The sequence below is a fragment of the Salvelinus fontinalis genome, unplaced genomic scaffold (assembly GCF_029448725.1).
Source record: "Salvelinus fontinalis isolate EN_2023a unplaced genomic scaffold, ASM2944872v1 scaffold_0446, whole genome shotgun sequence".
NCBI classification, from domain to species: Eukaryota; Metazoa; Chordata; class Actinopteri; order Salmoniformes; family Salmonidae; genus Salvelinus; species Salvelinus fontinalis.
In genome coordinates this window covers 56,402-70,596 of record NW_026600655.1, presented here as the reverse complement: position 1 = coordinate 70,596, position 14,195 = coordinate 56,402, and the positions used below count along the sequence as shown (strand labels likewise).

General features: G+C 39.9%; 1 protein-coding gene across 1 annotated transcript; it reads right to left on the bottom strand.

Annotated features, from left to right (window-relative positions):
• Nucleotides 1-2,435: 2,435 nt before the first annotated feature.
• Nucleotides 2,436-9,579, bottom strand: LOC129846080 (zinc finger protein OZF-like). The gene is made up of 4 exons (XM_055914069.1): nt 9,107-9,579; nt 8,573-8,667; nt 8,260-8,437; nt 2,436-4,299 (listed from the first exon to the last, which is right to left on the bottom strand). Exons 1-4 carry the CDS (start codon nt 9,321-9,323, stop codon nt 3,215-3,217), a joined length of 1,575 nt encoding a protein of 524 aa, XP_055770044.1. The 5' UTR covers nt 9,324-9,579; the 3' UTR covers nt 2,436-3,214.
• Nucleotides 9,580-14,195: the final 4,616 nt, after the last annotated feature.

Genomic DNA, 14,195 nt, shown 5'->3' with positions numbered 1-14,195 from the left:
AGGATGAAGAATTATAGAAATAGTAGAACGATTAATGTCAGAGTCCGGAATATAATTATACAGTTTGTTTACAATGTATATGATTGTGTGTATAGACATTCTGGAGCTTATTTTAATAGGAAAGGTGTGAACAGCAGTAGTTATATAGGATGAGACTTGACTAGAATACAGGGTGGAGTACTGGGTGGTAGACGGCTTTTAACAGTGACTAAAGTTCAGGGCAGGGTACTGGGCGGAGGCCGGCTAGAGGTAACTATTTAACAGTCTGATGACCTGGAGATAGACCACACATTAACCACACAATAAGTATTGTGGTGGCAGCATCATGTTATGGGTATGCTTGTCACCGGCAGGGACTGGGGAGTTTGTCTGGATCAAAATAAATATGAAAGGAGCAAAGCCCAGGTAAAAAATTAAAACCCACCTCAGTGGGGGGGGGGGGGGGGGGGGACGAATTAACCAATTATAATATAAAACAAAACAAATTGTTGAACATGTTCTATAAAATCGAATTTAATCCCTTTTTAGATGTAATTTTAAGGGATCAAAATGTGAAATAAATGTCAAGGGGGTATTGACTTCCTATAGTCACTGTTCAGCCTTAACTATGGAGTGGGACATCAGCCACCTCAGTGACAACAACAGAACACAAATATATATAGTTTACACAAATATTAGCATCTTAGCTCTTATTGCAGGACTCTTATTGGGAAATCATCTCCCCAGTCAACCTATTGTGTGTATTGAACATTCATATTGGACAGCCTTACTTATATAGTAGCACCAACACCCATCAGCCCATTCTCTTCTTGATGTCAAAGCTGCAGTGTATTGTTGCTATAGGAGTTTATGATTAATAATCATTAAATTTGTGAAAATAGAAGTGTATACTTATTACTTTATAAATTTTAAGATGCTGTTTGTCTCTCCGCAGATGTAGAAGCTGAATAGGAAAATACATTATTATAAAAAAAGGTAATTGTTCTTTCTTCACATCATACTAAGAATACTGAGCCACAACCTGTAAATGTGACCATACTATTCCTTTAAAGCCCCTCTGTCAGATATAAATCATCAGAGTGGGAAACCAACTGACATGGAAACAATGAAGCAAATGTATCACTATCAGAGTGTATTATGACATCATATAGAACTACTCAGACATTCCAAATATCACTTGATTATCAGAGGGATGTATTATGACATCAGATAGAACTACTCAGACATTCCAAATCAGGCTTCATCCATATCATGAAGGTGGATATTGATCCAACCATTTCCAAAGTAATGACTGGGCTGATGGAAACAGGATATGCCTGAACAATTTATAAATGCAGACAGACAATTTGTTAGTTAGTTTTACATGGTGGGATCATTTTGTGCCAGTAAAAACATTTTAGTGAGAAATGGCGGTGGAAACTACTTCATGTGCAAATATTTATATAATAACCATCACATCTTAGTTAACTTGGAGTCACGCGATGATATGTTGTGTGGTCCTCCCTCTACAACTTGGGAACCCATGTAGTTTATTAGGCTACAGACTAAATAAGTTATGAAATTCACAGGGTGGTGAAACTTCACGGGATGAGCTTGATGCTCCATTCCAATATATTTTGAGGGTCTTATTTTGGTGACATGATCGATGCTTAGTTGCCATTTGACAAATAAAAGAATGTCTCTTATCCATAATAATCTCATCATGTAGGTAGCCTACCAGCACTGTATCTGTGAGCTGCTGGCTACAGTGCATGTGCCAAGAACACGTTTTTTATATATAAACACAACAGTTTAAAAAAAAAACATCAGTAGAGTTGAAAATGTGATGGAAACCCATTTAACTTGTATTTTAACTTGTTAATTTGTATTTTTCTTATTCAGTACATGGGAATGTTAAAATGCGTATGTTGTTTCATGCAGAATGTAACAATACAATGTAACAGCAAAAGCCTTTTATCCGCAATAAGTGTGTTTGATAGAAACACTGCCACTTTAACAGCAGGTGGAAACTTAGCTACGACGGTGGATATTGATCCAACACCTGCTACTTATTCCAACCAGCCCACTGGGCACAGACGTCAGTTCAACATCTAGTTTCTATTTACATTTCTTTGAGTCGGATTTAGGTTGCCAGTTGGGTGAAACTAAAAATGTCAGCAGTCACTGGATTTAGGTTGCCAGTTAGGCGAAAAATAAATAAAAATACCTGATGTTGACGGCTTTTTACAAATCCAATCAGTTTTCTACATCTATCATCATCACATGGATTTGTTTTGTTGAAATGACGTGGAAACAACGTTTATTCAACCAGTGGGAGGCTTGTAAATGACCCCAGGAAAGTGGAACGGGGAACTCTTCATTGAGACAATAATAAACAGCAATCCGTGGGAGAGTTGAGGTGGATATTATAAAATAAGCATCTGCTGGAGTCCAAGTCAAACCAAGATTCTTTATTTCTGAGCTCAGAGAGAATAACAGTTACACAGCGCAGTGTAGACAGTCTGAATTCCTGAAGCATTGGGTGATGAGCACATATCTTTATAGTTTCCTGTTCCTGGGCGGGACTTTATTCATACAAAGTTTGCAACACAGAATGATACTCCCAAGAACAGGAGATTATAATAGGACCGTTTCACAAGGTTAGTCACATACTCAGTTATGTGGACACATACAATTAACATTTTCCATTACAGAGTCTGAACATTTTAATTTCATTAAATCATCAGTGGGCCAAAAATGCAAATGTCAACAATGGAGCAAATGCATCACATCCAAATATCACTGTATTATCTGTAGTGCTGGAGGAATGACACACCCAGATAAACACACAGTCAGAGTTTTAAAAGGACCATTTAAACACATGGAATCTGATCTACTCTATATTCAAAATGACAGACTCCATATTAAAGTCATGTTTTCTAATAAAAACAAACAAATATATGTTTGAGTATACCTTGTACCATTTAATTTCATACGGTAAAAACAAGTAAACACATTATCAGTCAACAATATAAGACAATGGGAGCACTGTGTATGTTTTCTGATGAATTTTAAGTAAATGAGATATGAAATATCAATATACAAGTAATTCTTCTCTTCTGTGTGGATTCTCTCATGACGTTCAAGTGACTGTGATGAGTAATATGTTTTCCCAGTCTGAGCAATTTCTAAGCCTTCTCCTCTGTGTGTAGTCTCATGTGTTCTTTCAGGCTTCCTAAATGGGCAAAAACTTTGCACCCTGGGAGGAGTGGTAAGGCTTCTCCCCTCTGTGTATTTTCTCATGTTGGTTCAGGTTGCTTTTCTGGTTAAAACTCTTTCCACACATGGAGCAGTGGTAAGGCTTCTCCCCTGTGTGTATTCTCTCGTGTTGTTTCAGCTCCCCTGACTGGCAAAAACACTTTCCACACTGGGAGCAGTGGTAAGGCTTCTCCCCCGTGTGTATTCTCTCGTGAGCTTTAAGGGTTCCTAAAAGCGTAAAACTCTTTCCACACTGGGAGCAGTGGTAAGGCTTCTCCCCTGTGTGTATTCTCTCGTGTTGTTTCAGCTCCATTGGCTGGCAGAAACTCTTTCCACACTGGGAGCAGTGGTAAGGCTTCTCCCCCGTGTGTATTCTCTCGTGAGCTTTAAGGGTTCCTAAAAGCGTAACACTCTTTCCACACTGGGAGCAGTGGTAAGGCTTCTCCCATGTGTGTATTCTCTCGTGTTGTTTCAGCTCCCTTGAATGGCTGAAACACTTTCCACACTGGGAGCAGTGGTAAGGCTTCTCCCCCGTGTGTATTCTCTCGTGTTGGTTCAGGTTTCCTTTCTGGCTGAAACACTGGCCACACTGGGAGCAGTGGTAAGGCTTCTCCCCTGTGTGTATTCTCTCGTGCCGTTTCAGATGCCCTGGCTGATTGAAACACTTTCCACACTGGGTGCAGTGGTAAGGCTTCTCCCTTGTGTGTATTCTCTCATGAGCTTTAAGGTTTCCTAAAACCCTAAAACTCTTTCCACAATGGGAGCAGTGGTAAGGCTTCTCCCCTGTGTGTATTCTCTCATGTTGTTTCAGCTCCCCTGACTGGCTGAAACACTTTCCACACCGGGAACAGTGGTACGGCTTCTCCCTTGTGTGTATTCTCTCATGAGCTTTAAGGTTTCCTAAACCCTTAAAACTCTTTCCACACTGGGAGGAGTGGTGTATTTTCTCGTGCTGTTTCAGGTCCCATAACCGGTTACAACCCTTTCTACAGTGGGAGCACTGGTGTCGTCTTGCTGGTTTGGATGTCCCTGGCTCTGGTTCCTCTGAGTCTGGTCTTTCTCCTGCCAAATACACTGTGTTATTTTTAAATAGAGACCCGAATGAAACCTCCACATGATAAAACAACCTTGCTACGAGGGTAAATCCTAAATCAGATCTCTCAATAACCTGAGGCCAGTTTTAATAATCTTTGTGTGATTTTAAAACAAATGTTGTAGAGCATCCTGGTAATTACTGATATGTTTACATTACTTATTTTTTTCATCCTGTTTTACAAGTCAGGACACAAAAAACTGGATAGTTCTATGACACTCAAGACACAGACGTCGCTGGATTCCAATCGAGCAGGTGGTTCTAAATATATAACTTTCATAGCTGTATGATACAGAATGTGACCTACACACTTCCATAAACATAAAATAACAAAAGAAGTAATTTTGTGTGGAAGTCCAAAACTTGTTTTTTTACAATGGAGACAAAAGCACATCAGTAACATCTCCCCGTTGTTGAAAGGGTTCGACACATGCTGTTTAAATGGACCAATTTCTTATTTAGACGTTCACAAATTTTCAACATTTTGACTATCGCTGATGTCATATTTTGGGTAAAGTAAAAAATAAGGTGAAATATTTTGGGTAGATGTTCCTAAAACTGATAGTTAATACAATAAACAAAAATATAAACTCAACATGTAAAGTGTTGAGTGTTGGATGTTTCATGAGCTGAAAAAAAAGATTGCAGAATTTTTTACATCCCTGTTAGTCAACATTTATTCTTTGCCAAGATAATATCAAGAAGCTGATTGAACAGCTTGATTATTACACAGGTGCACCTTGTGCTGGGGATAATAAAAGGCCACTCGAAAATGTGCAGTTTTGTCACACAACAGTGCCACAACATCACAAATGGTCCTTTTGTTCGATCAATTCCGTCAATTCCTCCAAAATGTCAATTTTGAGTCCCTGGCGGCGTAGTGTGTTACACTGTGGGCACGTTGATAAAAAAAAAACACCGGTTCCAACTCGCCCAGCATGACTACAAAATATCTAATAAGTTACCTATAAACGCTGTCCAAACATTTCAAACAACTTTCCTAATCGAACTTTAGGTATTTTAAAACGTAAATAATCAAGAAAATTTAAGACGGGATAAACTGTGTTCAATACCGGATAAAAACAACGTGAAGCGCGTGACCTGGAGCATCAAAACATTAGAGAGCACTAGGCTGGACCCTCGTTCTGAATAGCCGTACTTCTTCATTTCTCTAAAGAAAAACATCAACCAATTTCTAAAGACTGTTGACATCTAGTGGAAGCAATAGGAACTGCAACCAAGTTCCACAGAAAAGTGCCACACAAAACCATTTGAAAAAAGAGTCACCTCAACAACAAATAATTCCTCCTGGATGGTTTGTCCTCGGGGTTTCACCTGCCAAATAAGTTCTGTTATACTCACAGACATTATTTTAACAGTTGTAGAAACTTTAGAGTGTTTTCTATCCAAATCTACCAATTATATGCATATCCTAGCTTCTGGGCCTGAGTAGCAGGCAGTTTACTTTGGGCACACTTTTCATCCGGACGTGAAAATACTGCCCCCTATCCCAAACAGGTTTAAGGAAAGAAATTCCACAACTTAACTTCTAAAAAGGCACACATGTTAATTGAAATGCATTTCAGGTGACTACCTCATGATGCTACAGTCCTCCTTTAAGACTCCATGCTACAGTCCTCCTTTAAAACTCCATCACGTTTAGAATGTGTCTGGAAGCGCTACTCTATCTATTCTACTCTCATCCTTTCGGTTTTAATCATATTTATAATAATAATGTTATTATAGGTAATAACTAACTTTAATAACTAGGGTTAATACCTGCCTGGCGCCCCAACAAAATCTTTATCTTTACCCCCCTCTAACAATACCGCTACAGAATTAGCATAGTAGGCCATGTAACTAAAGGTAATCAGAAATATTTAGGACTAACTTATTCCTTGCCACCCATTCTGAAACTAACTGCAGCTCTATGTTAAGTGTTGCAGTCATTTCAGTTGCTGTGGTAGCTGACGTGTAGTGTTGAGTCATCCGCATACATAGACACACTGGCTTTACTCAAATGTCATTGGCATGTTGTTGGTAAAGATTGAAAAAATAGGTGACAAACAGCTGCCCTGGGGAATTCCTGATTCTACCTTGATTTTGTTGTACAGGCTTCCATTAAAGAACACTGTGTTCTGTTAGACAGGTAGCTCTGGGGCGGCAGGTGTAAAGGTGTAAAGCCATACGTTTTTTTCAGCAGCAGACTATGATCGATACTGTCAAAAGCCGCACTGAAGTCTAACAAAACAGCCCAAACAATATTTTTATCATCAATTTCTCTCAGCCAATCAGTCATTTGTAAGTGCTGTGCTTGTTGAATGAACTTCCCTATAAGCTGAAAGTCTATATTTGTTTACAGTAAAATAGCATTGTATCTGGCCAAACACCATTTTTCTTTTAAAATGTAAGGGTTGGTAACAGGTTGATTGGTCGGCTATTTAAGCCAGTAAAGGGAGCTTTACTATTCTTGGGTAGTGGAATGACTTTAGCTTCCCTCCAAGCCTGAGGGAACACACTTTCTAGTAGGCTTAAATTGAAGATAACGCGAATAGAAGTGGCAATATCGGCCGCTATTATCCTCAATCATTTTCCATCCAGGTTCTCAGACACCAGTGACATGTCATTGAAGATGCTCCAAAGATTTTTACTATCATTCTTCATGTCATTTATCTGTATCATGGTGTAGTTTCTTCTTCTTTTTATTTAGTCAAATGATTTCTCAATTTGCAATACGTTTGCCAATCAGTTATACAGCCAGACCTATTTGCCATCTCTTTTGCCTCCCTCTTCATCATACCATTTTTAAATTCCTCATCAATCCACGTGGATTTAACAGTTTTTACAGCCATCTGTGGATTAGATAAAGGAGGGGTTGAGGTCAGGACAGATTCTCATCAGGGAGATAAAGGTTTGGTATCCTGTTACCCTCTTTACTCTCTTCCTGTGGAACCATAAGATGTAAGGATTGGAGAGAAGGAGGAATGTCTTACGTGAGATATATATCTGGATGGAACAAATATTGGGTTGTCTGAATTACAGCTGTACATAACCTTTGGGAATAATTCAACTTGGTTAAAGCTTCTCTAGTGTCCGTGAGTTATTTACTGTGGAAAAAAATTACCTAACAACATCAACAACATAGGAAACACTACAAACAATTGTATGACCTCTTATATAGCACATTAGGCCCAGCCTTTTGGAACTGTGGTTTTCTTAGATATGGCTACTATATTGTGATCACTACATCCGATGAATTTGGATACTGCTTTCAAACAAATTTCTGCAGCATTAGTAAAGATATGATCAAAATATGTGGATGATTTAATTTCTGTACTGTTTGTAACTACCCTGGTAGGTTGATTGATAACCTGAACAAGGTTGCAGGCACTGGTTATAGTTCAAAGCTTTCTCTTGAGTGGGCAGCCTGATCACAGCTTTCCTCCAGTATTAGTTAATTAATTAACAGTGTCTGGAGTTTAGTTTGCCTGTTCTACAGTCTTGTAAAGATAGGGGGGTTGACTGGGACAGGCAATGTAACATCCATAATGTTTTTAGGAAAAGTTTTTGTTAAATTTGCACCTTACAACAGATCATTGAAACTTTCTCTCCAAAGCTAACTTCCATCAAGGTTTTATATGGTCTATTGGTTTCTCTCTTTTCATTGGCACAATCCTTTTTCAGTGTTATGATATTCATAACATCCATATCCACCAGTCCATATTCCTGTCAACTAACAGAACTCTGCTGGTTGTCCTGGTAACAGATACCAGTCTATCTTCCTGTCAACTAACAGAACTCTGCTGGTTGTCCTGGTAACAGATACCAGTCTATCTTCCTGTCAACTAACAGAACTCTGCTGGTTGTCCTGGTAACAGATACCAGTGAACAGATCTATTTATTTGTTCAAACTGAACTACAGCACTTACTTTGATGAGTCAAATCTGATCCTTTCTTCTCTTCTCCTCCTCTCACAGTTCCACTCAGCCCCGTTGTTTTCCTGCAGTCCACCTGCAGCACAGACAACCTCTTCATACCCAGCAGTAAGGTGCTACCGGGAGAGGCACGACACGGGGAATCCGGGAGGGAGGACGGGCTAGCGTTGTCCTGGTAACCAAAAAGAGGGGACACAGACACATATCATTATGGATGCTGATGTCACTGTTGTCATAAAGTGCTTTACAGAAGCCCAGCCCAGCCCCCGATAGAGCAAGTTGTATGCTAGAACAAACCAAACTGTACCATCTGGTGTCCTGATCTGGAGAGACTCTTCTCTTCCTCGTCAGCAGGATGTTGTTGAGGCTCCCCAGAGGATCCACAATAGTCATGTCTCTCTCCTGTGTGAACGAGGACATCAAACAGATCGTAAACTTATGACCATCTATTGCAATCTTAGAGTCTTACAAGAGGCATGCATATGTCTAAAATGGCCACTTTCATCACGATTTCCAAAATGTTGTTTGTGATGCAAATGTAAAAGTATCGTTCCACAAAATGGGTGACTTTTGCGCCCCTTTGATATTTTAAGTAGAAAATATGCACCAATATTGAATTTTAAAAGCCTGTTATATTAGATGAGGGGAACTTTAATATAGACCACATGGAGAATTCAATACATCTAATTGAAAAGTCCCAACAAAAAATGTACCAATGGCAGATCGAACCTTTAACAATTTATACAGTACTGAACAACATATTAAAATATAGAACTTCAGTAGAACGCCCCCACAGTTCAACAACTGCATAGTTTGTGCCCCTGTTTAAGACAGTACTCACTGGTGTAAATCGGATCTTCTGTCTCCTCCTCTTTCACTCCCAAAACGTCTTCATCCTTCACCTCTACTGAAATAGCATCCTCTTCCTCTCTAAAAGGTTCTTTCTCTTCTTTCACTATAACAGCCTCCTCTTCCTCCTTTTTCATTCTGAAAGATTCTTTCTCCATACAGCAGACCCCCTCGTCATTAGCAAGGGAGGAGTAGTTTGGTGTGCTCATGGTCAGGGATGTTAGCTAGCTAGCATTAGCGACTAGCCTAGTGCTAGGCTCAGAATCAATCTTTAACAAGTTTGCAAATTGAACAAGCAAATTAGGTTAAAGTTAAGCAGTTGATACGTCAAACCGAAATTTGTTTAAAACACTGGGATTAGCTAATGTACACAAACATGGTCTAAAACGTAAACCTTTCAGTTTTATGTTGGCTAGCAAGCTACCGGGGTGGTTGAAAGAGTATCCGCGTTGTTGTTCCTGAAGAAGCGTCCCGTCCAGAAAATCACACGTCACGCAAGAAGCATCACCTGAAAGACGCACATCGCCATCTGCTGGTTGGAGTGAGTAACGCAATTTGGAAACAATAGTTACTACACTTTTTTGTATTGGAAAGAACGTCATAATAATTGAACAATAAGCTGATATATTTTCTCTTCCAAATAATACGTTCCTGTACACAGACGTAGAAGCTCAATATGAATATGTAGATGATGAATAAATACTTATATGAATAGGTAGTGTATTATTAATACACATTTTCTCTGTTTATTTTTCACATTCGTTTTTATCTAGATGTGACCATACTATTCCCTTAAAGCCACGCTCTATAAGATACAAATCATCCTGTAAACAACAGAGCAAATGCATCACATGCAAATAGCACTTGATTATCTGTAGTGCTATACACTGAGTCTACAAAACATTAAGAACACCTGCTCCTTCCATGACTTAGACTGACCAGGTGAATCCAGGCTAAAGCTATGATCCCTTACTGATGTCACTAGTTAAATCCACTTCAATCCGTGTAGATGAAGGGGGGAAACATGTTAAATAAGGATTTTTAAGCCTTGAGACATGATACATGGATTGTGCACGTGTGCCATTTAGAGAGTGAATGTGGAAGACAAAATATTTAAGTTACTTTGCACGGGGTATGGTAGTAGGTGCCAAGCGCATCGGTTTGTGTCAAGAACTGCAACGCTGCTGGGTTTTTCAGCTCAACAGTTTCCCATGTTTACCAAGAATGGTCCACCACCCAAACAGTGGTGGTCAGTGCCGTTTAAGATGAGGCAGGACGATTGTTTTTTTCATGAGCATGGCCTTAATTCTATTACAGCATATTGGATGACTGTCATTCATATTTCACTGACCCTGTTCAATGTAACAGCAATAGGTTTAAGCTACTACATGATACTCTAATTGTCCCTATACCCATCATGAGGTAGCAACCTAGCCTATGAATGAAAATTTAGAATGTAGGTTCACCCAGGTCGAGAGAAAATTTTGCAGTGACACATGGACAGACACATTCAATATCGCCTTGCACACTCTCGCCTGCATCTAGCTGAAATAGAGATATTACTGGACAAATTCAGGTATGTTTATCCTGGTCTTGTTCCGTTTATGAAACATTTGTCAACAGAATCGGCGGAATGAATACACCCCTGATCAGTCGTAAACACAGTTAACTTTCATAACAGCCACGTTGTATTCCTTCTCTCCTCCTCTCACCTTCTCCCTTCGCTTCTGGACTTCAATGCACAACACATCAGCTGTATGTAACCGGGCAAAAAAACATTTCCAAGCCAAACCATATCATAACTGCTACACACAGCCTACATCGTTGTCACCATATTAGCTAAAGTAATGTCATAGTCAACATAGCTAATAGAACTAACGCGTTAGTAAACCTGCTACAATCATGCAGTAACGTTACAGTGTACAGTCAGTAAGCAGTTTAGCACTTACATTGGCGGGTCCCAGTGGCAATAAATTAGTAAAACCAAAAGCTTTCCTTGACTTGGAAGAGTTCCAGTGTTGTGTTGGATAGTCATAGCCAGCTAGCTAACATAGCATCCCTTTGTTTGAGCCAAGTGTTTGAGTAGGCTAAACTAGATAGCTGCATTTGCTAGCTAAGTAAGTGAAACTAAAAGTGGAAAATAAGTGACGAAATATCTCTCTCTCGCTTCTCCTTCATTTTGGAATAAAATAATTTGTTCAAAACTGTTCAACTATTGTCTTTCTCTCTCTTTGAGTCAACTACTCACCACATGTTATGCACTGCAGTGCTAGCTAGCTGTAGCTTATGCTTTCAGTCCTAGATTCATTCTCTGATCCTTTCATTGGTTGGACATCATGTCAGTTCATGCTGTAAGAGCTCTGATAGGTTGGAGGACGTCCTCCGGAAGTTGTCATAATAATAATAAGTCTATGGAAGCCTTGAGAATCCTCCTAGGTTTTGTATTGAAGTCAATGTAACCAGAGGCAGATGCAAAGTAGTATGTTTTAATCAATTATTATTTGGTGATAAAAGTATACTAAATATAATTACATCTAAACTGAAACTGACATAGTCCATATTTAGTTCAAATAAATTGTTATTTCCCACATGCGCTGATTACAACAGGTGTAGTAGACCTTGCCGTGAAATGCTGAATACAGCCTTACTGTGAATTGCTTACTTACAAGCCCTTAACCAACAATGCAGATTTAAGAAAAATAAGAGTTAAGAAAATATTTAGTAAATAAACGAAAGAAAAAAAGTAACACAATAAAGAATACAGGAGGTACCTGTACAGATGCAATGTGGAGGCTATATACAGGGGGTACCAGTACAGAGTTAATGTGGAGGCTATATACAGGGGGTACCAGTACAGAGTTAATGTGGAGGATATATACAGGGGGTACCAGTACAGAGTTAATGTGGAGGCTATATACAGGGGGTACCAGTACAGAGTTAATGTGGAGGCTATATACAGGGGGTACCAGTACAGAGTTAATGTGGAGGCTATATACAGGGGGTACCAGTACAGAGTTAATGTGGAGGATATATACAGGGGGTACCAGTACAGAGTTAATGTGGAGGCTATATACAGGGGGTACCAGTACAGAGTTAATGTGGAGGCTATATACAGGGGGTACCAGTACAGAGTTAATGTGGAGGCTATATACAGGGGGTACCAGTACAGAGTCAATGTGGAGGCTATATACAGGGGGTAGCGGTACAGAGTCAATGTGGAGGCTATATACATGGGGTACCAGTACAGAGTTAATGTGGAGCTATATACAGGGGGTACCGGTACAGAGTCAATGTGGAGGCTATATACAGGGGGTAGCGGTACAGAGTCAATGTGGAGGCTATATACATGGATATACATGGGGGACCAGTACAGAGTCAATGTGGAGGCTATATACAGGGGGTACCGGTACAGAGTCAAAGTGGAGGCTGTATACAGGGGGTACCGGTACAGAGTCAATGTGGAGGCTATATACAGGGGGTAGCGGTACAGAGTCAATGTGGAGGCTATATACATGGATATACATGGGGGACCAGTACAGAGTCAATGTGGAGGCTATATACAGGGGGTACCGGTACAGAGTCAGTGTGGAGGCTATATACAGGGGGTACCGGTACAGAGTCAATGTGGAGGCTATATACAGGAGGTAGCAGTACTGAGTCAATGTGGAGGCTGTATACAGGGGTACCAGTACAGAGTCAATGTGGAGGCTATATACAGGGGGTAACGGTACAGAGTCAATATACTGAGGTACAGCTTAGGAGCAGGTGTTGAAATAAAAAACATACAGCTTTATACAGTTTGATTTAATGAGGCTTAATGACCAAAAGCACAATTATATTTTTGTAGAAAAACATGAGACAAGTGTACAAGCATTATGCCTGTTCTCTAATGAACTTTAAATAGCCTACATTTGATGTGATATATTCTTTTCGAGACAGGATTGTGTCACGGCACAGATCTGGGGAAGTGTACCAAGGCATTTCTGCAGCATTGAAGGTCCCAAAGAACACAGTGGCCGCCATCATTCTTAAATGGAAAGTTTGGAAAGTTTGGTTCTGGCCGCCCGGCCAAACTGAACAATTGGGGGAGAAGGGCCTTGGCCAGGGAGGTTACCAAGAACCCGATGGTCCCTCTGACAGGGCTCAAGAGTTCTTCTGTGGAGATTGGAGAACCTTCCAGAAGGACAACCATCTCTGCACCACTCCACCAATTTGTCCTTTTTGGTAGAGTGGCCAGACGGAAGCCACTTCTCAGTAGCAGGGACTGGGAGACTAGTCAGGATCGAGGGAAAGATGAACGGAGCAAAGTACAGAGAGATAATTGATGAAAACCTGCTCAAGAGCACTCAGGACCTCAGACTGGGGCAAAGGTTCACCTTCCAACAGGAAAACAACCCTAAGCACACAGGATAACAACATAGAAGTCAGAGCCCGGATTTGAACCCGATCGAACAACTCTGAAGAAATCCTGAAAATAGCTGCGCAGCGACGCTCTCCATCCAACCTGACAGATCTTGAGAGGATCTGCAGAGAAGAATGGGAGAAACTCCACAAATACAGGTGTGCCAAGATTGTAGTGTCATACCCAAGGCGGCTTGAGGCTGTAATCGCTGCCAAAGGTGCTTCAACAAAGCACTGAGTAAAGGTTCTGAATACTTATTTAAATGTGATATTTCAGTTTTAATTTTAAAATGCATTTGCAAACATTTCAAAAATCCTGTATTTGCTTCGTCATTACAGAGTCACAATTGTTGTGCAGATTCATGAGGAACACCTCCCAATTTAATACATTTTAGAATATTCCAGTAAATTCAGGAAGTAAACTGAAAATTCCAATTCTCTTCTATGGTTTTCAATGAGGAAAATGTAGAATTTGGTTTACTTTCTGAATTGACTGGAATTGAAATGGAATTGACTCCAACCCTGGTTTTACTACAAAGCTGTCAACGTTATCATTTAGTCAATCGATGTTATAATGCATAACGCTCACAGATGTGCTTGTTCTCAATCAGAGTACATTTTCTAATAGAAAAAAACAGAATTAAACAAATAAAATGTATTATGCACCTGAGTATCTTCAA

Bases quoted from the DNA above. Each gene is read 5' to 3' on its own strand.
- LOC129846080 (XM_055914069.1), bottom strand. From the start codon at position 9,323: ATGAGCACACCAAACTACTCCTCCCTTGCTAATGACGAGGGGGTCTGC. The intron at 8,438-8,572 runs GTACAGTTTGGT...TTTGGTTACCAG, and splicing joins CCAGATCAGGACACCAGATG to GACAACGCTAGCCCGTCCTC. The intron at 4,300-8,259 runs GTAAGTGCTGTA...TGTATTTGGCAG, and splicing joins ATCAGATTTGACTCATCAAA to GAGAAAGACCAGACTCAGAG.